At 42.5% G+C, this 23855-nt stretch overlaps 1 protein-coding gene across 2 annotated transcripts; it reads left to right on the top strand.

The window, feature by feature from the left end:
• The first annotated feature begins 395 nt into the window (after positions 1–395).
• LOC133115454 (beta-1,4 N-acetylgalactosaminyltransferase 2-like) lies at positions 396–22989 on the top strand. Of its 2 annotated transcripts, XM_061225363.1 has the most exons (11): positions 1019–1036; positions 1696–1978; positions 2555–2704; positions 4445–4551; positions 11231–11268; positions 11823–12003; positions 15127–15213; positions 16136–16317; positions 19006–19149; positions 20349–20571; positions 22709–22989. In XM_061225363.1, the coding sequence occupies exons 3-11, from the start codon at positions 2568–2570 to the stop codon at positions 22888–22890; spliced, it is 1281 nt and encodes a 426-aa protein (XP_061081347.1). In that variant the 5' UTR covers positions 1019–1036; positions 1696–1978; positions 2555–2567; the 3' UTR covers positions 22891–22989. The 2 variants fall into 2 exon arrangements, with proteins under 2 accessions (XP_061081346.1, XP_061081347.1); XM_061225362.1 differs by lacking the exons at positions 1019–1036; positions 1696–1978 and adding an exon at positions 396–529.
• Positions 22990–23855: the final 866 nt, after the last annotated feature.

Raw genomic sequence — 23855 nt, 5'->3', positions numbered from 1 at the left:
GTAATATAGTTTATTGTCATAGTTTTGCTAACTTGTTATGTCATGATTTATGTTTGTTTCATGTTATGACGGCTTTCCTGGCTACGGGACGTTTTGCATGGTGTACCGATTACGAGACTGCCTTCTCCCTCGGTACTGTACTTTGGTTTTGGCTGGATTTTCCGTGTATGAACATTGCTTCTTTTTTGACTACGCTCACTGGACATTCCCTGAATAAAGCCCTGATGGGACTATATTACATAGCTGTCGCTATGAGAAAGCTCACCCCAGAGCACGGGGGGGCGTGATTTAGTAATGACAACACTAAGCATAAACCTCCAGGACCACTCCCTCATTCTCAAGTATCAGGTATATATTGTAATCAAATTTCAAAAAACACACATTACTCCCGTATGTCAGGGACCACAGTTATGTCTTGTTTTAAGTTCATGAGCTGCCTGTTTAAATTGCTACTCATTGTATCTCCAATAGTATTGTTTGCTTTATTTTACCAGAAAACAATTAATTGTCCTCTACCAGCTCTTCAAAGGTAGGATTGTGTTTATATTTATTACCCGCTTTTTAGTAGCCGTTGTGGCTACTAAATTTGTATTTTATGTAACTCTGACACCTGCTCATTTTACGAGTGTTTCCCGAAACATGTCGCTACTCAATTAGGACGTGAAACTTTTTATTTTCCCCATGACATCCTGCCCAAACAGCAAGTGACTCCGGACCGGATCTGTGCCGGTACTGGCTCACTTCGGGCCAGAATCGGGAAATATCTGGCCCGGAGTCGCTTGCTATCTGGGTGGGACTAGTCGTGAGATTCCAAGTTTTGCGTGTGCCATGTTAAATCCTTTTTTTCTGTAAAGCTGCTTTTATCTTATTTTCTTGTGAGCTGCTGTTTGCTAGAGGCAAGAAGTGAGGATTCAGAGCCGGATCTGCCTGCCGGAATAGTTACTATTCTAGAATGTTACAATGGTTGGAATGGTTGGAACAATTCAAAAAAATGAGTTGGTTTGATTTCAAGTTGAACCACACCTATATAAATCAGGTAAAGTAGAATAAAAGCAAAGACAATATCCAATTTATATTTTTTATTGAAGAGTTGTGCTGTGCAATTACTATGTAAAAACACATTTTAGAGGCATTTAAAGTTTTTTTCTAGTAGTAGCAATTCTTTATTTATTTTTAATTTATTATTATTATTATTATTATTATTATTATTATTATTATTATTATTATTATTTTTAATTTATTTTTTTAAATTTTATTTTCTTCATTTTTTAAATTCCTGCCTCCACCGTATTTGGTCTGTGACTTGTGTGAGTTGGTGGGCAGAGCCGGGTTGAGTGGAAGTAATTATCGGGGGTATTCAAAGAGCAGTGAGTGCAAGTGTCCACAAATCCCATTTTAAACATCTTTTGGTGGGTGATATGAGTTCTGTGAATGACCTTGTATTGTATTAGTTGCAGGTTAGTATTGGTGGTCATCGTGAAGGTGTTCCTACAGATTTGAGTCCAGAAGTCTGAATTGTACCTGAGCTTAAGTTTTTTTCCCAGGCTTGGATGGGGAGGGATATTGTTAGGTCTGTGGTTGATATTAGTTTGTATAATTTGGAGATAATGGTGTTGATTATTTTATTAATTTCATCCATTAGTAGAAGTAGTTGTAAGTAGTTGTTCATTATTTTAATTTTATATTTTAAACTAGGCCCTAGTGATGAGCTCACACTGTCAGCACTGTGGGGTCTGGAGGCCCTAGTGGTGAGCTCACACTGTCAGCACTGTGGGGTCTGGAGGCCCTAGTGATGAGCTCACACTGTCAGCACTGTGGGGTCTGGAGGCCCTAGTGATGAGAGGCCCTAGTGATGAGCTCACACTGTCAGCACTGTGGGGTCTGGAGGCCCGGTCCATAAACCAGCCTTGGGGAGGGCCACTGCCATCCTCCTCCTGACCAGCCTGCAGCATGGCTCAGGGGCTTCCTCAAAGCCGTTGTAGGTACCGGCACACACCCACATGGAGTTGGAGCGAGGGTTAGATAGCATTTGTCCTTCCAGACGAATAAAATAAAAGGAAAAGGAAAAGAACCTGGGCCCTCCTTGCTGTGAGGCGGCAGTGCTAACCACTGCACCATCCGTGCCGCCCCAAATGATATGCAACCAAATACAAAACATGACTATTTAATTTCACTTAATGTTAAATCTTGTCATTGAAACATAGAAATGGGCTTAAAAAGTGCTGTAATTATTACATGATGAAATCAAAATGAATAAAAATATGCTGTCCTGACTCACTGTGGTCATTGAAGATCCCATGGCACTCATCACAAAGAGTAGGGGGTTCCCTGGTGTCCTGGCTAAATTCCTAGCCTGGCTCTTTCAACCTGCCTCCTAATCTTCCCCTGAGTGTATGCTGAGCATTTTAGTGCAAAATGGCAGCCGTGCATCGCCCAGGTCGGTGCTACACATCAGTGGTGGGGGAGACGAGTTTCGCCCTTAACAGTATAAAGCTTTGAGTGTCGAGAATGCAATGCAATGACTGATATTCTGATGCATGCTGTGTTTTTGCAGGACCTACAACCACATGCCTAATGTCAGCTATCAGCAAAAATCATGCTCCTGTCCAAGCAGATCTTTAAATTTAATCAGCTTTGTGAACAAGGATAAGTTCAGTGCCATTGCTATGCGGAGGGCTGAAGAGTATGAAAAGTATCTGAAAAGGTGAGTGGCATTTCACAGTTGGTAGAACAACTCCAGTCCTCAGGACCCACTTGCCAGTAGGCTTTTGTTGTAACCAGGAGCACTCACACCTAATTTACCAAATCAAGGGCATTTTTGGTGGTTTGATTGGTTCAGTCATTAAATCAGGTATGTGAGTTCCTGGTTACAAGTTGGTTGAGGACTGGAGTTAAGAAACACTGTTGTAGATTACATAAAGAGAAAAGTAAGTGCTCTCTCAAGCCGTTTTGCCACTCCTGGCACGAAAGTTTCTCCACTGTGTTAATGTTATACATGTCACGTACACACACAAGATCTGCAGTTATAATAGGTGACCTGTAGTTTTTCTTGTAGTTGCCTCTAAGTAGAACGTGAGAGCAATATCACACTGTCAGTTCATTGAAGATTCAGTTAGCCTATGAATGCCCATATTTTCCCCAGAGATTTCTGACATATAATCATTTACACAACTTTCTATTTTCTTTGTAATTTTTTATTGTATTTTTCAATTAACAATGATTTGAATGTGTGGCCAGTGGGCACATACATTGTAAGGACCTCAATGTTTGATTGAAAGATTGCAAGTGAAGATTGAGATTGAGAGTGAAAATGAGAATGATGCTTTTGTCAATGTCAACTTTATTATAAAGTAACAGATGTGACATTGAATCATATGACATTGAGTCATCTGTCATAAAACATCTTCATGGACTACACGTCATATCAGAGGGGCAATTGTGTTCAAAAGACCAATATTTTTTAACATTAGAAAACCATTTTAAGCATACTGTGGATATTATGGGGCGACATGGCTCAGGCCGTAAGAGCAGTCGTCTGGCAGTCGGAGGGTTGCCGGATTGATCCCCCACCCGGGCTGTGTCAAAGTGTCCCTGAGCAAGACACCTAACCCCCAAATGCTCCTGACGAGCTGGTCAGCACCTTGCATGGCAGCCAATCGCCGTGAGTGTGTGTATGAATGGGTGAATGAGAAAGCATCAATTGTACAGCGCTTTGGATGAAGGCGCTATATAAATGCCAACCATTTATCATTAAAAAATCGACACGCCCAAATTTAAATAGCAGGTTTTTGCAATGCAAAATGTCAAATCAGGATAAATCAGGTCAGACTTTTTCCGCCTTTAAATGTGACCTTCAATTCAAGTGAAAAACAAATAGATAATCTTTTCAAAAAATAATTGAAAATAAAAACCTACGATCCCCTGCTCATATAGATCCATGTTCTTTATTATATGCAGCCTTTTTTCTCAATTTTTATTAAGGGTGCCCATAATTCTGGAGCCCACTATAATTGAGTTAATCCCTGATACCATATGCCCTTGACTATGTACTTAAATGGGATTTGCCCACTGGCCATTTTGTTGCAAGGTCCGTTTTCAATACAAAAGAAAAATATCTTACATAGAATGCCTTTATGTTGGCTGTTACTAGTCATGTTTCTTAATTGGAATCTTCAAAAACATCAACAGCACATAGTTATTAACTACTTAAATGTTACCTTTAATTTGTGAGTGTGTGTGTGTGTGTGTGTGTGTGTGTGTGTGTGTGTGTGTGTGTGTGTGTGTGCATGTGTGTGGGAAAGATAATTAGTCTGCAGACTTTTGCCTGTTGGTTTGGATGGGAATTGTGAATTCCCTTAATTATAGTGGAACACTTTGAAAATGAGTAAATTCAAAATCTAGACTAAAATGAGAGCTAAGTAAATTTATAGTTTTTCTCTTACAGGAAAAAGTCAGTACTAAATCAACTTTTGTTCGCACCATCAAACTCCCCTCTGCAATATCCAATCCAAGGATTCATTGTTATTCCTCTCCAGAAGAGCCTCATACCAGGTAATGTAATTTTTTTATTCTGATAAAAAGCTAACAGAAACAATGGCAAATGATTCAAAACTGTGAAATACAGAAAGACAGGATCACAAAGGAGAGGAGACCCTCACTCAAAGCTCATTTATGAAACGTTTTTGTTTCTGATATAACAGCTATCCTTTATGAGGTACCGCAAAGTATATATTTGTTGTGGGGCTACTAGTTTAAATGGTAGCCTAACTTCAATTTTATGATTTCATCAGTGGAGGCTCCACCTCTATGGAGGAGCCTCCACTGATGAAATCATAAAATTGAAGTTAGGCTACCATTTAAACTAGGCCTGGCCTCCCCAATAATTTGAGAGAAGAGAGAGATTTTAAAAAAACAATAAATATATTTATTTTATTTATTTATTTTAACAAAAAACATATTTTTTATTTTTTATATTCATATTATTTTAGTTTTGTTCATAAATCTAAATTTTCCCATGGCTAAAACCCAATATTGCAATTGTAAAGCAACAGGCCAGATTTCCCTATCAGTTTGTATTAAGGGAGGCCAGGCCTCCCCTAGGAAATTAGCTTTTCATAGAAGTCAATGTAATGCATTTTTTTTCATGCCAATATGTGATTGGCCAGATCACTGAAAATGGGTGGGCAACGGAGGCCTGGCCTCACCATGCATTGTGTCCAGGGCTGAAAGATTGACATTTTGTTCGTCCAATCACATGCTACTGGTTCATTTGGAATCAACTATCCTTTCCTTTCCTATTCAACACAGAAGCCATTTTGAGAATTCGCTAGTCACTTCAGTCAAACAAACACTCGCCATAGTGGCTACGAGTGTCCTATCAACTTGTGCTTTTCAGGAAATTTAGAGAACACCCCTGGCTATCATCCCTGGATTCTAGCGCAATTTGAGATCTTGGGCTGGAGATATGCAGATTCCAGATACTAGGGAGTGAGAATGACATTCAGTAGGTCATGTTAGACACCATTTGGGATTTATTGAACAGTTTTATTTTTAATGTAGTCCATTTCGTTTTATTACAAGTCAATTTAATAATCTTCCATATCAAATTACTGAATTGTTGCTCTGTGAGGAAATTCACTCTAAATACGAATAGAGTGCTGCCCTCTAGTGGATAACGTTAACGTTAGATAAAGCCAACTGGAACCATATTTTTACATATTTTATATTAAATATATTGAATAAAACTACATATGATAAAGAAAGTGTTCTTATCTTTTTTATATGCTAAACTTGATTAAATTGGCGATTACATGTTGAAGCTGTAGAAGAATGAAAAATGTAAGCTAAACAAAATTGTTTTTAACTACATTATTAAAATTCCTGCCTTTTACACATGTTCACTTGGCATTTATATTACATCCAAATGTCATTTCTCAGCTTAATTATCAGGCAGGCTCATAGACTTACAGCAATGTCATTTCTTCAGGAAGGCACAAGGCTAAGCTCTGCACAATGAATTTCATCAGCCAGAACTTTCTGACTGTAGCTTACACTCCAAATAGTATGCCTTTGGCCAGCACAAAGACAGATAAGAGAACAGGGAACATTCCATCGCGAGTGAAGTGAGCAAGCGGAAAAAAATGGCCTCCTCAATTCTGGAAGTCACCAGCCTCCACTGGATTTCATTTCGGAATGAAAAGCATTTTTGAAAGGCATGTTTTCATCTTTCCTTGAGCAAGGCTCTTAACCCTGCATTGCTCCAGGGGAGGATTGTCTCCTGCTAATCAACTGTACGTCGCTCTGGATAAGAGCGTCTGCCAAATGCCATTAATGTAATGAAATGAATGTACTACAATTACTGTAATAACAGACCTATAAATAAATAATGGAATAAATTCAGTTGGATGCTAAAGTTAGTAGTGTTTAGGGGTGCCCATTTGCAGTCTGAAAAGGTGGGTCTTTAGTCTGCATTGGAAAATGCCTCTACTGATTTCAGCATGGTGGGTCTTTAGTCTGCATTGGAGAATGCCTCTACTGATTTCAGTATGGTGGGTCTTTAGTCTGCATTGGAGAATGCCTCTACTGATTTCAGCATGGTGGGTCTTTAGTCTGCATTGGAGAATGCCTCTACTGATTTCAGCATGGTGGGTATTTAGTCCTCTGCTGATTTCAGCATGGTGGGTCTTCAGTCCTCTGCTGATTTCAGCATGGTGGGTCTTTAGTCCTCTACTGATTTCAGCATGGTGGGTCTTTAGTCTGCATTGGAGAATGCCTCTACTGATTTCAGCATGGTGGGTCTTTAGTCCTCTACTGATTTCAGCATGGTGGGCCTTTAGTCCTCTGCTGATTTCAGCATGGTGGGTCTTTAGTCCTCTACTGATTTCAGCATGGTGGGTCTTTAGTCCTCTGCTGATTTCAGCATTGTGGGTCTTCAGTCCTCTACTGATTGCAGCATGGTGGGTCTTTAGTCCTCTGCTGATTTCAGCATGGTGGGTCTTTAGTCCTCTACTGATTTCAGCATGGTGGGCCTTTAGTCCTCTGCTGATTTCAGCATGGTGGGTCTTTAGTCCTCTACTGATTTCAGCATGGTGGGTCTTTAGTCCTCTGCTGATTTCAGCATTGTGGATCTTCAGTCCTCTACTGATTGCAGCATGGTGGGTCTTTAGTCCTCTGCTGATTTCAGCATTGTGGGTCTTTAGTCCTCTACTGATTGCAGCATGGTGGGTCTTTAGTCCTCTGCTGATTTCAGCATGGTGGGACTTTAGTCCTCTACTGATTTCAGCATGGTGGGTCTTTAGTCCTCTACTGATTGCAGCATGGTGGGTCTTTAGTCCTCTGCTGATTTCAGCATGGTGGGTCTTTAGTCCTCTACTGATTGCAGCATGGTGGGTCTTTAGTCCTCTGCTGATTTCAGCATGGTCGGGAGGTAATTACAGCACAGGCAGAATGGACAGGGGCCCTGGCCAGGAAGTGTAGGCACATTAGTGGGGAATGGCACCCTGGTACCCTGAGACTGTGTGTGCGGTCTCTTACCGGGGAGGGGAGAGGTCCTTTCAGGAAGCAGCCTGGAGCAGCAGCTCTGAAGGAGGGGGAGAGGAAAGGGCAGATTTTCTGGATGTTGTATAAGAAGAATCAGCACACCCAACAGGTTCTATGCCACTATGTTCTATGTGTAGGACAGTGTGTTGTCCAGGACCCCTCTGGCCGACACTGAGATGTGAGCTTGGACGTGTGAATGAGAGATAAAGAGTGAGTGTTTCATAACACTGGCACAGCAAGCTCTGAACAGAGATCACAGGCCTTTGTGGTCAAGAGGTGGGAGTATCCATTGACATAAAAATTTGGTTAAAACATAGTCGAAGTCAAAGTGTTTTATTTATCAAGTGCACAGTATAACACAAGGTCGTTCTGAAAAATGTAATTCTTGGGACATGGCAGGCAACAGCTACGTAGTAGACATAAAAAAATAATAATAATAATCATAATGAAAAAAGATATTAACAACAAATATATATATATAATATATATATATAATAAATAAATAAAATCAGGGCAAGAATAGCTAAAATAGCAGATGGGGAATGGGGACAGTAAGAATAAGAGTATTAAATATTACGAATATAAAGTGAAGAAGTGCCGATGGATATGTACATTAAATTGTAGTGGTGTATATTAAATGTACATAGGAAGCCTACATGTGCTGGTTAAGCAGCCTGATGGCCTGGGGGAAAAAACTGTTTGTGAGTCTGTCAGTCCGTGCTCCGGCAGCGTCTGCCAGACAGCAACAGTGAGAACTGTCCATAGCCTGGGTGGGCTCCGGTCGCGTCTGCCAGTGCTGCTTTTCCGTGCTCTCTGCCTTGCACGGAGGGGAGGTGGCAGCCAATGATGTGCTCCGCAGTCTTCACCACCCTTTGGAGGGCCTTGCGGTCAGTAGCCATCAGCAGCGGAGCAGAGGCCGTACCCGGTCGTAATGCAGCCAGTGAGAGTGCTCTCAATGGAGCACCTTTGAGAGTGTTTTGTGTTTTGACAGACATGCCAAACTTGAGTCTCTTCAGGAAGTATAGGCGCTTTTTGGGCAGTTTTTACTGCCGCGTCCGATTGCCTGGACCAGGAGAGGTCATCATTGAAAAACACACTGAGGAACTTGAAGCAGGAGACTCTTGCCACTTCAGCTCTGTCAATGTGAATGGGGGCGTGACCCCCCCCCCCCTGTTGCTTCCTGAAGTCCATGATCATCTCCTTAGTCTTACAGATGTTGCGAAAGAGGTTATTGTCCTGGCACCATGTTGCCAAGGCGCTGACCTCCTCTCTGTAGGTGGTCTCATCATTGTTGGAGATGAGACCTAGGATGGTGGTGTCATCTGCAAACTTAAGGATGGTGTTGGAACTGTGCGTGGCCACACAGTCATGCGTGAACAGGGTGTACAGGAGGGGCCACACAGTCATGCATGAACAGGGCGTACAGGAGGGGCCACACAGTCATGCGTGAACAGGGTGTAAAGGAGGGGCCACACAGTCATGCATGAACAGGGCATACAGGAGGGGCCACACAGTCATGCGTGAACAGGGCATACAGGAGGGGCCACACAGTCATGCGTGAACAGGGCATACAGGAGGGGCCACACAGTCATGCGTGAACAGGGTGTAAAGGAGGGGCCACACAGTCATGCGTGAACAGGGCGTACAGGAGGGGCCACACAGTCATGCATGAACAGGGCATACAGGAGGTGCCACACAGTCATGCGTGAACAGGGCATACAGGAGGGGCCACACAGTCATGCGTGAACAGGGCATACAGGAGGGGCCACACAGTCATGCGTGAACAGGGCATACAGGAGGGGCCACACAGTCATGCATGAACAGGGCGTACAGGAGGGGCCACACAGTCATGCGTGAACAGGGCGTACAGGAGGGGCCTGAGTACGCAGCCCTGAGGGCGTCTGGTGCTCAGGCTCAGTGCATACCCATTTTCATCACCTGGGGTCTGCTCTTCAGAAAGTCCAGGATCCAGTTGCAAAGGGAGGTGTTAAGACCCAGGATCCTGCGCTTGGGAACGAGCTGAGCAGGTACAATTGTGTTGAATGCTGAGCTATAATCTATAAACAGCGTCCTCACATATGTGTTACCCTTATCTAGGTGGGAGACAGCGGTGTGCACTGTCAGGGCGATGGGGTCGTCCGTAGGTCTGTTTGGTCGGTAAGCGAATTGAAGGGGGTCCAAGGTGTCAGGAAGCGAGGAGCAGGTGTAGGTTCTGACTATCCACTCGAAGCACTTCATGATGGTAGAGGTCAGAGCGACAGGGCGATAGTCATTCAGGCAGGTGATGGGATGTTTCTTAGGTACAGGGACGATGGTCGTCTGTTTGAAGCAGGTGGCGACTGCAGACTGGTTCAGGGGGTGAATACCTCTGCTAGCTGGTCAGCGCATGCTCTGAGGACGTGGCCTGGAATGCCATCTGGCCCAGGTGACTTCCGAGGGTTTACTCTTTTAAAGGCTCTCCTCACGTCAGCCGTAGATAGGGACAGAGTGCAGTCATCCTGGTCCTCAGCGAGCCTTACAGTAGGGATGGTGTTGCTCACCTCAAACCGAGCGTAACGGTATTGAGCTGGTCGGGAAGAGAGGCAGCAGGCTGGGCATCATTGCAATTTCTCCCTTTGTAGTGAGTGATGGAGCTCAGTCCACTCCACATAATCTGGGGTCAGAGCTGTGGTAGTCAGACTCCAACTTGTCCCTGTAGGCTCTTTTGGCATCTCTGATGGCCTTCCGTAGGTCATATGGGGACTTCCTCAAGGGCCCCAGAGCTAAAGGCATTAACCCACGGCTATTGGTTGGGGAAAGTCCTAACATTGACTCTCGGGACGACATCATCAATGCACTTGGAGATGTAGGCTGAGACAGAGTTAGTGTATTCATCAATGTCCCCATCAACTGCAACACAGAACATTTGCCAGTCTGTGGTTTCAAAACAGTCTTGGAGAATGGCAATGGATTCCTTACTCCAGCGTTGAACGGTCCGAAAAAAGGTTTTTTCCTGTTTTGGACGTTGTCTGTAGGTTGGGAAAAGAAGAATGGAGATGTGATCCGCCTTACCAAAGGCAGGGTGGGGGAGGGGTTTATAGCTGTCCCGTAGTTGAGAATAACAATGGTCAAGAGTCTGATCACCAGGGGTAGGGAAGTTAATATGCTGGTGATATTTAGGTAAAACGTTCCTCATATTAGCCCTATTGAAGTCGTCAACAACAATAGAAGCTGCCTCTGGGTGAGCGTTCTCCAGTCCATTAATCCCCCCGTAAAGGTCCTCTAGCGCACGCATTTTATCTGCCTGCGGGAGGATGTAGACCGCTGAGATTATCGCGGAACTGAATTCTCTGGGGAGGTAGAAGGGACGGACTTTTATACTTAAGAGCTCCAGGTTCGGTGAGCAGTGTTTTGTAAGTACTGCTATATCCGAACCCCAGCAAGAGTTAACCATAATGCAGACCCCGCCGCCTCTGCGTTTCTATCCAGCTGGCAAAGGGATCGCAACACGTACTCTGGTAAGTTGAGAAAAAGTCAGTGTCCAGTGACTAAAAATTATCATACTGTAGTAGAGTGCAGTACGTACAAAAATAAAAACAAAACTACAAGAATAACTACGAGTTGGATGCGGAGCCATTGTCAGTGTGATCTTCCTCTACAGCACACACTTACAACTAATTACAGTATTGTTCTGAATTTTACTGTGTTGCAGGTTTGGGTGTGAATGGTGTGCAAAGCCAAAATTATTCTGTGAGTAGAAAACCAACACTGCCTTTTTACATTTTTGGAGAAGTATGGTAGAGGGACAGTTAACATTACAATTTCTCAAATTTTGTTTTGAACATACGCATTCCATGTGTTTATTGTGCCTTTCATGATTGTAAATTAAAATATGAGAAAATGCAGTGACTTTTGTTGGAGCATAATTTGGCAAGCTAAACAATCAAAACACTTTGGGACTTTTCAACTCACCTTCCCATTATGTCTTGCTGCTGAGGCCCAAGATTTGTGCCCATCCAAATCAACTGACTGGAATCAATTTTGTTGAGATGGCATCCGATAACTACTAGTTGCTTTAACTGCACGTCCAATACTGTGATCCATCATAAGAATAAAATAGATTCTATAAACTACTCCTAGGTTGTTTATCAACAACCTGCAAAAGTACTGTACTGCCTTCACCAAATTGAGGTACTGTACTTACTTTACCTAATTGAGGATCAGAAGGCTCATAGTTATTAACATGAGGAAAAGCTGCAAGTTACTTGTTTTGTGTAACTGTGGACTCCTGACTCTACGTGCAGGTGACACTGAGTGTGAGCAGTGGGGTCCTGGCAGTGGAAAGTCTTCAGGAAAAGGGCAAAGTGAAGGGGCAGGGTGAGAAGGTGCTCTCCATTTCTGCCTCCAGCCTGCAGTCTCTCAATGCCCTGCTGGGTCAGGTCTCCTACAGAAGCACTGTGTACAGCATCAAATCTGGAGACCTGGGTAAGCAACTCTCCTTTCATCACAGAATTATTTATTTTATTTTATTATTATTTATGTTTGGCAATATGCATTGGTCTACACTCTTGCTGGACCTGTAGTGACCGGGCAAGAATCATGTTTCTATTATCGAGTGACTGGCATACCTTGTTAAAATACGCATGCGCAAGATGGCTTTGTGGCACAGTACAAAGATACAGACAGCTGTAAAAAGATTGCAGAGCCAACAGCTATGTCCAGTCGGCTAACTCAAATCTATGCTAGCTCGGAGAAAGTGAGCAATTCACACAATACTGGAGATTGCAGTAAAACACAACCGCCTCTCAGTTAAATAAAAAATAAATACAATTATTTTAAGTACAAAAGAATGCTTCTCTTCATGAAAAGCTGTAGGTCATAGGTAGCTCAGTAACATATAAAATTGGAAATATTTTCCACCTATTGAGTTTGCTGTTGCAAACATTATTCGGTTTTATCTGAGAAATCATTTAAGATGGCATAACGTCAACTAATCATTATCTCCAATAGTTTTGTAGTTTGTATTCCATGTTAGCTGGGTAGCTACAGCCTTCTCACTTAAATGGGGTGACGTGAGCTTAGTTGGCTAGCTACCACCAAAGTTAAGCAAATGGCTACCTACTGTTGTGTTAAAATAAATAGCAGTGCGTTAAGAAACGTGAATAAAGCTTAATACGTTTAATAGCTTTTAGTTCCATATTTCAAATGTAGTGGAGACATTACACATTGTCGCAGTGTCAATATTTTTCTCTTCAAACTCTATTCAAACTATACAAACTGAATACATTTTTCAAGATTTAACTTCACTTTAAATTACTGAACTAATATTTAGTTGCATAGCCATTGTTTTGTAACTGCTGCGCATCTGCGTTGCATCGAGTCAACCAACTTCTGGCATCTAGAAACAGGTATTTCAGCCCAGGATGATGAACTATATTCCACATTTTTGGGTTTGGCTTCAGAAACTGCATTTTTAATGTAAGTTTTAATTGGGGCTGAGGTCGAGGGATTGAGCTGGCCACTCCATTACCTCAATCCTTGTTGTCTGGAACCATGATGTTGCTTGCTTACTTGTGTGCTTGGGGTCATTGTCTTGTTGAAACACCCATTTCAGGGGCATTTCCTCTTCAGCATATGGCAACATAATCTCTTCAATTATTTTGATGTATTCAAACTGATCCATGATCCCTGGTATACGAACCCAACACCGTAGGATGAAAAACATTCCTATACCATGATTTTTGCACCACCATGCTTCACTGTCTTCACAGTGTACTGTGGCTTGAATTCAGTACCCGGGGGTCTTCTGACTGTCGACAACCACTAGACCTGAAAATAACTATTTTACTTTTATCAGTCCACTGAATGTTATGCATCTTTGATCTTTCTGGAGATGATGAATGGCTGAATCTTTGCCATTCTCACTATTCTTTGATCCATTTTAACAGTAGTTGCTCATTTTCTTCAGCTTGTTTTTCGGGTTTTTGATGCCATTTTAAAGCATTTGAGCTCATTTTAGCTGAGCATCCTATATTTGCTGCAGTTCTTTATATGTTTTCCAATCAGCTTTTTAATCAAATGACGTTGTTCCACAATGTGTGAAACATTTGCTTCCCTTCTTCCTTAATAAAGGACAATTAATGACACCTGTTTTTTCACAGAATTAATAAGTCCACACTGCTATTATTTTGAACACTCCCCTTTCAATAAATGAGTCAATTACTCAGCATGTAAATGGTTGGCATTTATATAGCACCTTTATCCAAAGCGCTGTACAATTGATGCTTCTCATTCACCAATTCATACACACACACCAACGGCGATTGGCTGCCATGCAAGGCACCGACCAGCTCGTCAGGAGCATTTGGGGGTTAGGTGTTTTGCTCAAGGACACTTCGACACAGCCCAGGCGGGGGATCGAACCGGCAACCCTCTGACTGCCAGACAACTGCTCTTACTGCCTGAGCCATGTCACTCCCATGTCAAGACAGTTGGGTCTGTTGTTTTTCTATTACACTACTACATCTACAAGTAAAGTATTTGCAGAATATGCAGAAATGCAGAAATATCACTACTACTAATAACAGTGGTTCATCAGGTTACTGATGTTGTACTGCTATTTTCTTGAACATAACTACCTCTGCTCATCACCTCATCAACGTCAATTCAGGATGATTTCATGAAATCACAAGACTGCAAAAAAGCACTTTTTTATCTATTCATATAACTAGTACAGTAAATTCAATTAAGAACTAATAGCCCATATAAGCACACTAGCCAGCAAGAGCAGCTTTACCACAGTCTCCAATAAATTAATCCGTATGTTCATTAAACTGAAAATTGGCTGGGTCAGAACCACTTTTTTAATTTTTGGCTTTGAGCCTCTTCCAGTGTTCAATATTTCTGTGTATTCCACTTTCATTCATTTTCGCTAAAGAATCAAATTAATAAGCTGAATCAATAATGGCATTGAATTGATAAAATAGTAATGATCCCCATCCCCAGTACGTATCACATCGCCCCGAAATGCACAATGTAATACCATTAATGGGGGCTACATTGTATTTAGAGCGTTTGCTCACTGGCGCTACGTCGCCACGACATTACTGTGAAATGCATTGAATAGCAATGTCCCGGCGACATAAAGCCAGCAGTCAGTGGCTCTACATGCTACACGTTCAAACAGCACGACGATATAGGGTCAATGGTGTAAGTATAATGTAATGGTGTAAGTATAATGGTCCTGATGAGTGATTAGGTGTGCTTATTGGGTCCCTACCCAGGACTGGGTATGGTCAATGGCAGCACCATTTTTTGCACGTTATAAAAAGAAAATCTTCACAAGCTGGGAAAAAGAGAATTTTCTGAACATAAAAAAATAAAATGCCACCATGTACTGTGATTATCAAGTACATTTTTATTAAGTTAATGGTTGATAGTTGTTTAATCATGGCATAGCATTCACAGTGAATTAACTAATCAAGCAACTGACATTTGTGACCAGCTAATGAGCTACAGCTCAAGACATGAACATCATAGCCATCACCCAACACACCATCAAGTTGAGGTTAGTGTTTGATATTTCAGTGTGTTTTAATCCTTTACCAGTACACTTCACATTTGGGCAGCACGAGGCCATCTTCCCTGTGGTGATCCGGCAGCCTACAGTACCAGTTCTGTACGACCCTGGAGAGGGTAAGTCTATTGAACTTTCAATCAAAAACATGGTGACTATCCATTCCTGAACTCTGACCTTTCACAACGTTCCTGGATTCCTTGTACGGCATTACAAAGGGCTCATTCCAAACGCTTATTTTTCTCCCCTTTTTTCTTTTCCTTGCTCCTGACCAATAAATCAATCAAGTTTGGCCATCCTTAAGGGCATTCCAACCCGTTAAATGTTCCTTCTGGAGACATTAGTGTGGGTGTGAGCAAGATATGATCGCCTTTACCTTAAAGAATAGTAGAGCAGGGCTGCCCAACCCTGTTCCTGGAGATCTACCGTCCTGTAGGTTTTCACTCCAACCCTAACAAAGCACACCTCACTCAACAGCTACAAATCTCATTGAGCTACTTAGTAGGTGCGCCAAATTAGGGTTGAAGTGAAAATCTACAGGACGTTAGATCTCCAGAAACAGGTTTGGGCAGTAGAGTCTGTCAAAACTTTTATGTTCACTTCTTCCCACTTTAAATTGCTCGTGCTGGAGTTTTGTGAGTTCTGGTTCTGTCGAATGTAATGTGTGCTCTTTTCAGTTTTTCCTAAAAGCATCTGTGTGACAGTGCCTCTTTAGAAAGTGCAATACAAATAAAATGTTTTTTTTTCAAAAGAACACATGACACTATATCCCACTTATCCCTAGCAATAAACTGCCTAGGAGTAGCACTGTTAACACAGGCTCACAATTCAAGACAGAAATTTAAACATCAAAGGTTTTTGATGTTGACTGTTGACTGTCTGTTGACTGTCCCCAAGTTCTGGGGAATTTAGTGTGTTTCGATTATGCTACTTGAGCCTCTTTGTTTGATGTCAAATCTTTTTGAAAGATGTGTATCAGTAGGAATTACATGCATTATATCAAAAAATATAACATATTTACATATTGATTTTATCATCCAGATATCAACTCCCAGGTAACAGTGACAACAAAGACCTTCCTGAGGTACCCTGAAGTGAACGAGCTTATCAGAAGTATTAGAAAGTTTTACAAAGACATCAAAATCATCATTGCGGATGATGGCTTTGAGCAACAGAAGCTGAACGGATCCATGATTGAGCAGTACTTCATGCCACCTGCCCAGGTACAGATTTTAGAAGAGATGCTGGAAGTGGTTTGGTGCATAGGGCACTACATTTTACCCAACTAAAAGGGCCACTAAAAAGAGCACAAAAAAGTTTTTTTTTTTGGGTTTTTTTAACAGACCTTAATGCTATATATGTACGGTGCAGTCCATAAAGATTTGGCCAGTGACACAATTTTTGTAATTTTGGATGTGTACTCCTGTACACTTGATTTGAAATAAAACAATTAATATGAGGTTAAAGGGGCAGTTCACTCAAAAATGAAATTAAAGTATGTTTCCACTTAGCCAGAGTAAATAATCATCATTGTTTCTGGTCATGAATCAGCTGGAAATTTACATTCTAAAAACTGAACAGCAACATCTCTTTCCCAATATAATGCAACAGTTACTTGCGAACATCAACAGAGCTCAAAAATTCAGATTTTAATCAGGAACTATTATATTGTGAGAACTCATCTGTGTTAGCACAGGCAGAAGTAATTCTGCCGAAGCACACCAGTATTCGTGGGCAAAATATCCATTGTTTTGATCAGTTTTCAACTTCAACGCTGTTTGCCTCTGTTGACAATGCCCCAGCAAGTACGATGGAACACATCACCTTTTGTATCAGTCCACCCAATTTTTAGGTGAACAAAAGTATTTAAACATCTGACTGACAGGTGTTCCCTGTTGCCCAAATGTGTCCTGTTAGAATAATTGGTTAAACAATAAATAATTGTCTACGCTGGGTTTTATCCTTGGGTTATCCTATGGGTTTTGCCTGAGAAGACTGCATTTCTGTTAGAAAAGATAAACCAACATGAAGACCAGAGAGATGTCTTTTGGAGAAAAGCAAGCCATTTTGAAGCTTAGAAAATAAAGATGGGAAATCCATTACACAAGCATTGGGGATAGCTTGTACAACAACTTGGAATGTCCTGAAAAAGAAAGAAACCGCTGGTGTACTGAGCAACAGACAGGTGGACCAAGGAAAACTGCAGTTTATGACAGAAACATCGTGAGAGCTGTGAAGAAAACCCCAAACATCAGTCAGTGACATCACAAACAATCTCCACAGGGCAGGGGTGAAGGTGTCATAACGGGTTACTAGTAACGACCCAAAGGCAGATGCAGACTACATTCAAGTTAAGGTCACTGGAGGCGTTTATTAGAGGATGAACAGAGTGGACTGGAATTCAGTGAAGACAGCAGGGAACAGGAGGGTGAGCAGGCAGGTGAGGTAGGCAGGAATCAGTGAAGACAGCAGGGAACAGGAGTGCGAGCAGGCAGGTGAGGTAGGCAGGAATCAGTGAAGACAGCAGGGAACAGGAGGGCGAGCAGGCAGATGAGGTAGGCAGGAATCAGTGAAGATGGCAGGGAACAGGAGTGCGAGCAGGCAGGTGAGGTAGGCAGGAATCAGTGAAGACAGCAGGGAACAGGAGGGCGAGCAGGCAGGTGAGGTAGGCAGGAATCAGTGAAGATGGCAGGGAACAGGAGGGTGAGCAGGCAGGTGAGGTAGGTAATTCCCTCTTGGCTGGCCTCCCAGCGTCCGCCATCAGACCCCTAACTCAGCATTTTGCCCGTAGCTAGGTATTCAGTTTAAACATGCATAAAGTAACCTTTGCATAAAGTATTCTCTTTTCATGTTGATGACAACTTTCATGCCTGCATATAAAATCTGCATATGGCGTTTTAACACATGGAAGTATGGGCTGAGTGGGTATAATTTCATATATCACAGCTTGCTACTAGCCGAATAATAATAAAGTTATTGTTAGTTTCACTGTAGCGTTGACTTTGTGCAGCTAGGGGGCAGCTAGCAAACCATGTATGACTGACTGTCCTGTTCAGTTGTATACATACATGTAAAGATATTCCCTGCCATGTAAATATAGTTCCGTGTAATGCTGGCAGGGGAACTACATTGCTGGCAGGGACGACATGTTTACTGTGTGCTTCTTTTCTATGCATTCACAAATAGGGCGGCCTGTAGCGTATTGGTTAAGGTAAATGACTGGGACACGCAAGGGCGGTGGTTCTAATTCCAGTGTAGCCACAATATGATCCGCACGGCCCTTGAGCAAGGCCCGTAATCCTGCATTGCTCCAGGGGAGGATTGTCTCCTGCTTAGTCTAATCATCATCCGGATGAGAGCGTCTGCCAAATGCAATGTAAATGTAATGCAAATACCCATAGTGTTTTTGGCTCAAACCAGTGCACAACTCTGAATCAGTTACATTCTTACGGGAGTGTTGCTTGTTCACTAATGCAGTTCTCTGTTTTACACTGTAGGATTGAGTGTTGCTTGTTCACTAATGCAGTTCTCTGTTTTACGCTGTAGGGTTGAGTGTTGCTTGTTCACTAAAGCAGTTCTCTGTTTTACGCTGTAGGGTTGAGTGTTGCTTGTTCACTTGGGCGGCACGGATGGTGCAGTGGGTAGCACTGCCGCCTTACAGCAAGGAGGTCCTGGGTTTGAATCCCTGTTGGCCGGGGCCTCTCTGTGCGGAGTTTGCATGTTCTCCCTGTGTCTGCGTGGGTTTCCTCCCACAGTCCAAAGACATGCAGGATAGGCTGATTGGAGAGTCTAAATTGCCCATAGGTATGAGTGTGTGAGTGAATGGTGTGTGTGCCCTGCGATGGACTGGCGACCTGTCCAGGGTGTATTCCTGCCTTTCGCCCAACTAACTCTCTGTTTTTACGCTGTAGGGTTGGTTTGCTGGCAGGAACCTTGCCGTCTCACAGGTCACCACCAAGTACTTTCTGTGGGTGGACGACGACTTCATGTTCACAGACAAAACCAAGATTGAGAAATTTGTAGAAATTATGGAGTCTATGCCTGAACTGGATGTGGTAAGCACTGATTTTCTTGTTGAAAGTATATTGGCTATCTTACTGTGATAGATAGATTTTAAGGGCTCTTAAATTTTCCAGTGTGTGGGGAGCTTTCACATTGGTGAAAATTTCATCATGGATTTTGGCAGCAATTTGGAAATTTGGAAACTTGTTGTGTGCCTAAGTGGGAGCACTGTAGCTTACAGTGCATCAGTGACGATCGAGCAGATTTACAGTGCATCAGTGATGATCGAGCAGGTTTACAGTGCATCAGTGATGATCGAGCAGGTTTACAGTGCATCAGTGATGATCGAGCAGGTTTACAGTGCATCAGTGACGATCGAGCAGGTTTACAGTGCATCAGTGACGATCGAGCAGGTTTACAGTGCATCAGTGACGATCGAGCAGGTTTACAGTGCATCACTGACGATCGAGCAGGTTTACAGTGCATCAGTGACGATCGAGCAGGCTTATGGTGTGTCAGTGAAGATGGAGCAGGTTTATAGTGTGTCAGTGAATATGTAATATGTAATATCTGTACATATTACATACAGAGCAGGGGAGACAGTGAGATGGAGGGGAGGAGAGGATAGGGGACATTGTACAATCAGGGGAAGCCATCATTTTATTGATTACTTATGGTTGATTCTGTAGTAGTCTTGAAGAACTGCAGTTTAACTACGATAAATGTGTCTCTACGTCAAGTCAAGTGAGAAAATTGTTTCACTTCACTATTACTGAACTATGGACTGAGGCTGTGGATGTGTCATGTTTCAGGGTTTTTTAGGATCGCTATCCTGAACTACAGATACATTGCACAACAGGAAAATTAAAATAACCTTTTTTGAGTGGCATTTGTGTTTGCCTTCAGGCAGATTGCTCACAGAGATTTTGCCTTCAGCAGACTAATAAATTATCACCTTGGAGAGAAAGATCATATAATCAAAACTATATATCTGACCATAACGAAGGGGGGCAGAACTCCATGAAAGGTCCATTGTGTTTATTTCACAATGACTGTAAATATGACTTTTATTGAAGTATATACTAAGATGAGATTGTTAGCAAAACGGTTAAAGCATTAGACATGTTTAATCATAAATAAATGAATTAAATAGATAAAAACAAACCATTTGCCTTCAGGTAGATGTACAGATAATGTTTCTGTGGCTTTGTAATGAACAGTAATAAAATTGAATATCTTCCTATGCTGACAGGTGGCTGGGTCAGTAGGAACAAACAAATTTTCTCATACACTCATCTATGAAGAGGGCGATGAGGAAGGTGGCTGTTTGACCAGAGTAAAAGGCACCTATCAGCCCATTCCAGGAATCCCAAATTGCTTCTTTGCCTCTGTGGTGATCAACTTCTTCCTGGCTCGGACTGACGCGGTGCGGAAGGTGGGCTTCGACCCACTGCTGAAGAGAGTGGGTCACTCAGGTAAGGCCTGGACTACAGTGAGCTGTCCCTGCAAAGCGGTCGCAACGGGTGCGTGGGGGGTTGTACCCAAAATGCACGACTCAGACAAAAGGGATGTAATAAAGTCCCAGGGAATATCCAGTGAGCGTAGTCAAAACTCATGAAATTCAGCCAAAACCAAAGTACAGTACCAAGGGAGAAGGCAGTCTCGTAGTCGGTACACCATGCGGGAAGTCCGGTAGCCAGGAAAACTGTCAGTGGGGCAGAAGTACAGGCGGACGGTAGGCAGGCTCGGGGTCGATGACGGCGCAAGAGTCAAGACCGAAGTCTGCTCCGTGGGGCAAAAGCACAAAGACAGCAGGCAAAGTCGTGGTACAGGCAGGCAGTGGTCAACAAAACAGAAGACAATAATCTTTGGTCAATAAACAGGCTTGGATCATAACAGGTAGACAATGGCTTGACAATAACGCTCAAAAGGTGCACTGTGCAGTATAACATAACTGCTCATATGCAGGTGTAGACAATTAGCTTGAGAGCAGCATGAGAATGGAAATCAGGTGTGGAGGATTGAAGTTAACGAGATAATTAGTAATCGTAAGTAATAAACCTATCCTGCCCTAGCGTTAGTAAATTAGTAAATGACATGCACAAGAAACGTAAGGCAACATGAACACATGGTTAGAATATCAGTATTACCCAGTCCTGATCTAAAGTTAGTAGATTAGTAAGAAGACAAGGGAAATTGAAATAATTAGGGAAGCGCGAGTGACAGAAAGGGAGAGAGAGAAAGCATGAATGCAAGGTTTGCAGAAAGACAAAAAATGTATGTTAAACAATGAACAGAACAACATAACATGAAACAACACAAATCGTGACATGTTTGCGAACTGTGACATGAATAAATTATATAACGTGACATGGCAAGACTAATAAATAAATTGTAACAAGAACTAAACATGAAACATAACATGACATGACAATTAAATGTAACAAGAAATAAAACATAGAAACATGGCGAGACTAGATTAACATAATACGTGACATGACAATAACGTAACTAAGACAATAACTAAACATGAAACATGACGTGACAAACATTAAACGTGACAGCTGTCCTGTTTTCCAGTGAACAGCTTTTGAAGCCTTGGTGCTGCTCTAAGTTATGATCAGCTGTAATGTTTTTATTCATTATGGCAAAGTGAGTCTGTATCAGTGACATTTCACCCATAATTATCTGCTGGCAGGAGTTCATCTAGATCAGAGGTGTCAAACTGAATTCCCAAGGGGCCACAGTGTCTGCTGGTTTTTGTGGTTTCCTTTCAATCAGCTGTCAATTAAGGCCTCAAGGACTTGCAAGGTGTGTCGATTCTTTAGCCAATCAATGACTTAAATGAACCGCAGCTTCCTGAGAACAACCCGTAAACCAGCAGACACTGCGGCCCTCCAGGACTGGAGTTAAACCTGCAGACACTGTGGCCCTCCAGGACTGGAGTTAAACCAGCAGACACTGCGGCCCTCCAGGACTGGAGTTAAACCTGCAGACACTGCGGCCCTCCAGGACTGGAGTTAAACCAGCAGACACTGCGGCCCTCCAGGACTGGAGGTAAACCAGCAGACACTGCGGCCCTCCAGGACTGGAGGTAAACCAGCAGACACTGCGGCCCTCCAGGACTGGAGGTAAACCAGCAGACACTGCGGCCCTTCAGGACTGGAGGTAAACCTGCAGACACTGCGGCCCTCCAGGACTGGAGTTTGACACCCGTGATCTAGGTTCTGACACTTTATTGGTCCAGAATGCATCTTTGAGAGCAGGGATCATTAAATCTGGCCCTTGAATCCAAGTGCCCAGACCTTGAGGCCTGGATCTGATGGTTACAGAGTTTTCATCCAGTAGAGACTATATTACTCCTGTACTCCATTACTATCCATCATTACATTACATTCACGCACTGTGCGCACTAACACACACGCTGTGCACACAAACACACATGCTCATTTCTCTGATTATATGTAACTTGCGACCTAGCCAAGCTAACCCTGCTGCATGTGCATCACACTGTTCAGAGATTTTTCTGTCTTTTGGTGGCTGCATGATTCACAAACTAGGAGAGAAAATGGATGTGACATTCTGCTTTCTCTCACTGTCTCTTTTCTACAGAGTTCTTCATGGATGGGCTGGGAGAGTTATTGGCGGCCATTTGTCCTGAGATCAATATTGGGCACCAGTCTAAGAAAAGAAATGACAAATATAAAAAATTTCGGAAGCCACCTAAGACTGATACCAATGGCAAACTCTATCAACACTTCTTCAAGAATCATCTTAAATGTATGAAGTGGTGAAAACATTGATTCAAAAATTGACATACATACATAAGTGTACTATGGAAGTATTAAATTGGTAGAAATGAAATAGATTATTGAAATAAAATGTAAAAATTATGAATGTAGGACTGCTTTGTGCTATTTTGGCTTGCAGCTGCAATGCTTTTTTACTTGTAAATGGTAAATGGTTGGCATTTATATAGCACCTTTATCCAAAGCGCTGTACAATTGATGCTTCTCATTCACCCATTCATACACACACACACACCAACGGCGATTGGCTGCCATGCAAGGTGCTGACCAGCTCGTCAGGAGCATTTGGGGGTTAGGTGTCTTGCTCAGGGACACTTCGACACAGCCCGGGCGGGGGATCGAACCGGCAACCCTCCGACTGCCAGACGACTGCTCTTACTGCCTGAGCCAATGAGACGACTGCTCTTACTGCATGAGCCAATGAGACGACTGCTCTTACTGCCTGAGCCAATCAGACGACTGCTCTTACTGCCTGAGCCATGTCACCCACCTTCATGTTGCTTGCATACATTGTTACTGGGACTCAGGATTCTACCCATGTGATCAGCCTGTAAAATGACTTTGGGACAGACATTGTTGTGGTGATGGAAATATTATGTTCAGATATTTGAGTTCTCTCACAAAAAAAAGTTGGCTAGATAAATAGACACCACCTTTAATTGTGCATGTTGTCCTGTCTTTGATGCATATTTTTTCTGTCTGTGTGAAGTCCATCTGAACAGAGACAAGTAAGAGTTTGATTCCACATTGAACACATTTCCTTCTCTTGCCGTCTTCCCTAGAGAGAGGAATTTCTTGACTAATTTCATGAAGTACAACAAGTAAGCTTAACAGGTGCTCTGCAGGGGAGGACAGATGATGGAGAAACAAAAATGCAATAGAACCGCCCTTCAGAAAGCAGACCCCTTCACTTTTTACACTCATTGTGTTGTAGATTTAATTTTAAATTA

The sequence above is a fragment of the Conger conger genome, chromosome 16, assembly GCF_963514075.1.
Source record: "Conger conger chromosome 16, fConCon1.1, whole genome shotgun sequence".
Taxonomy (NCBI): domain Eukaryota; kingdom Metazoa; phylum Chordata; class Actinopteri; order Anguilliformes; family Congridae; genus Conger; species Conger conger.
The sequence above is the reverse complement of the archived record's forward strand: the minus strand, read 5'-3'. Positions and strand labels throughout refer to the sequence as shown.

Bases quoted from the DNA above. Each gene is read 5' to 3' on its own strand.
- LOC133115454 (XM_061225362.1), top strand. From the start codon at position 411: ATGTCTTGTTTTAAGTTCATGAGCTGCCTGTTTAAATTGCTACTCATT. The intron at 2,705-4,444 runs GTGAGTGGCATT...TTTCTCTTACAG, and splicing joins TATGAAAAGTATCTGAAAAG to GAAAAAGTCAGTACTAAATC. The intron at 19,150-20,348 runs GTAAGCACTGAT...CTATGCTGACAG, and splicing joins CTATGCCTGAACTGGATGTG to GTGGCTGGGTCAGTAGGAAC.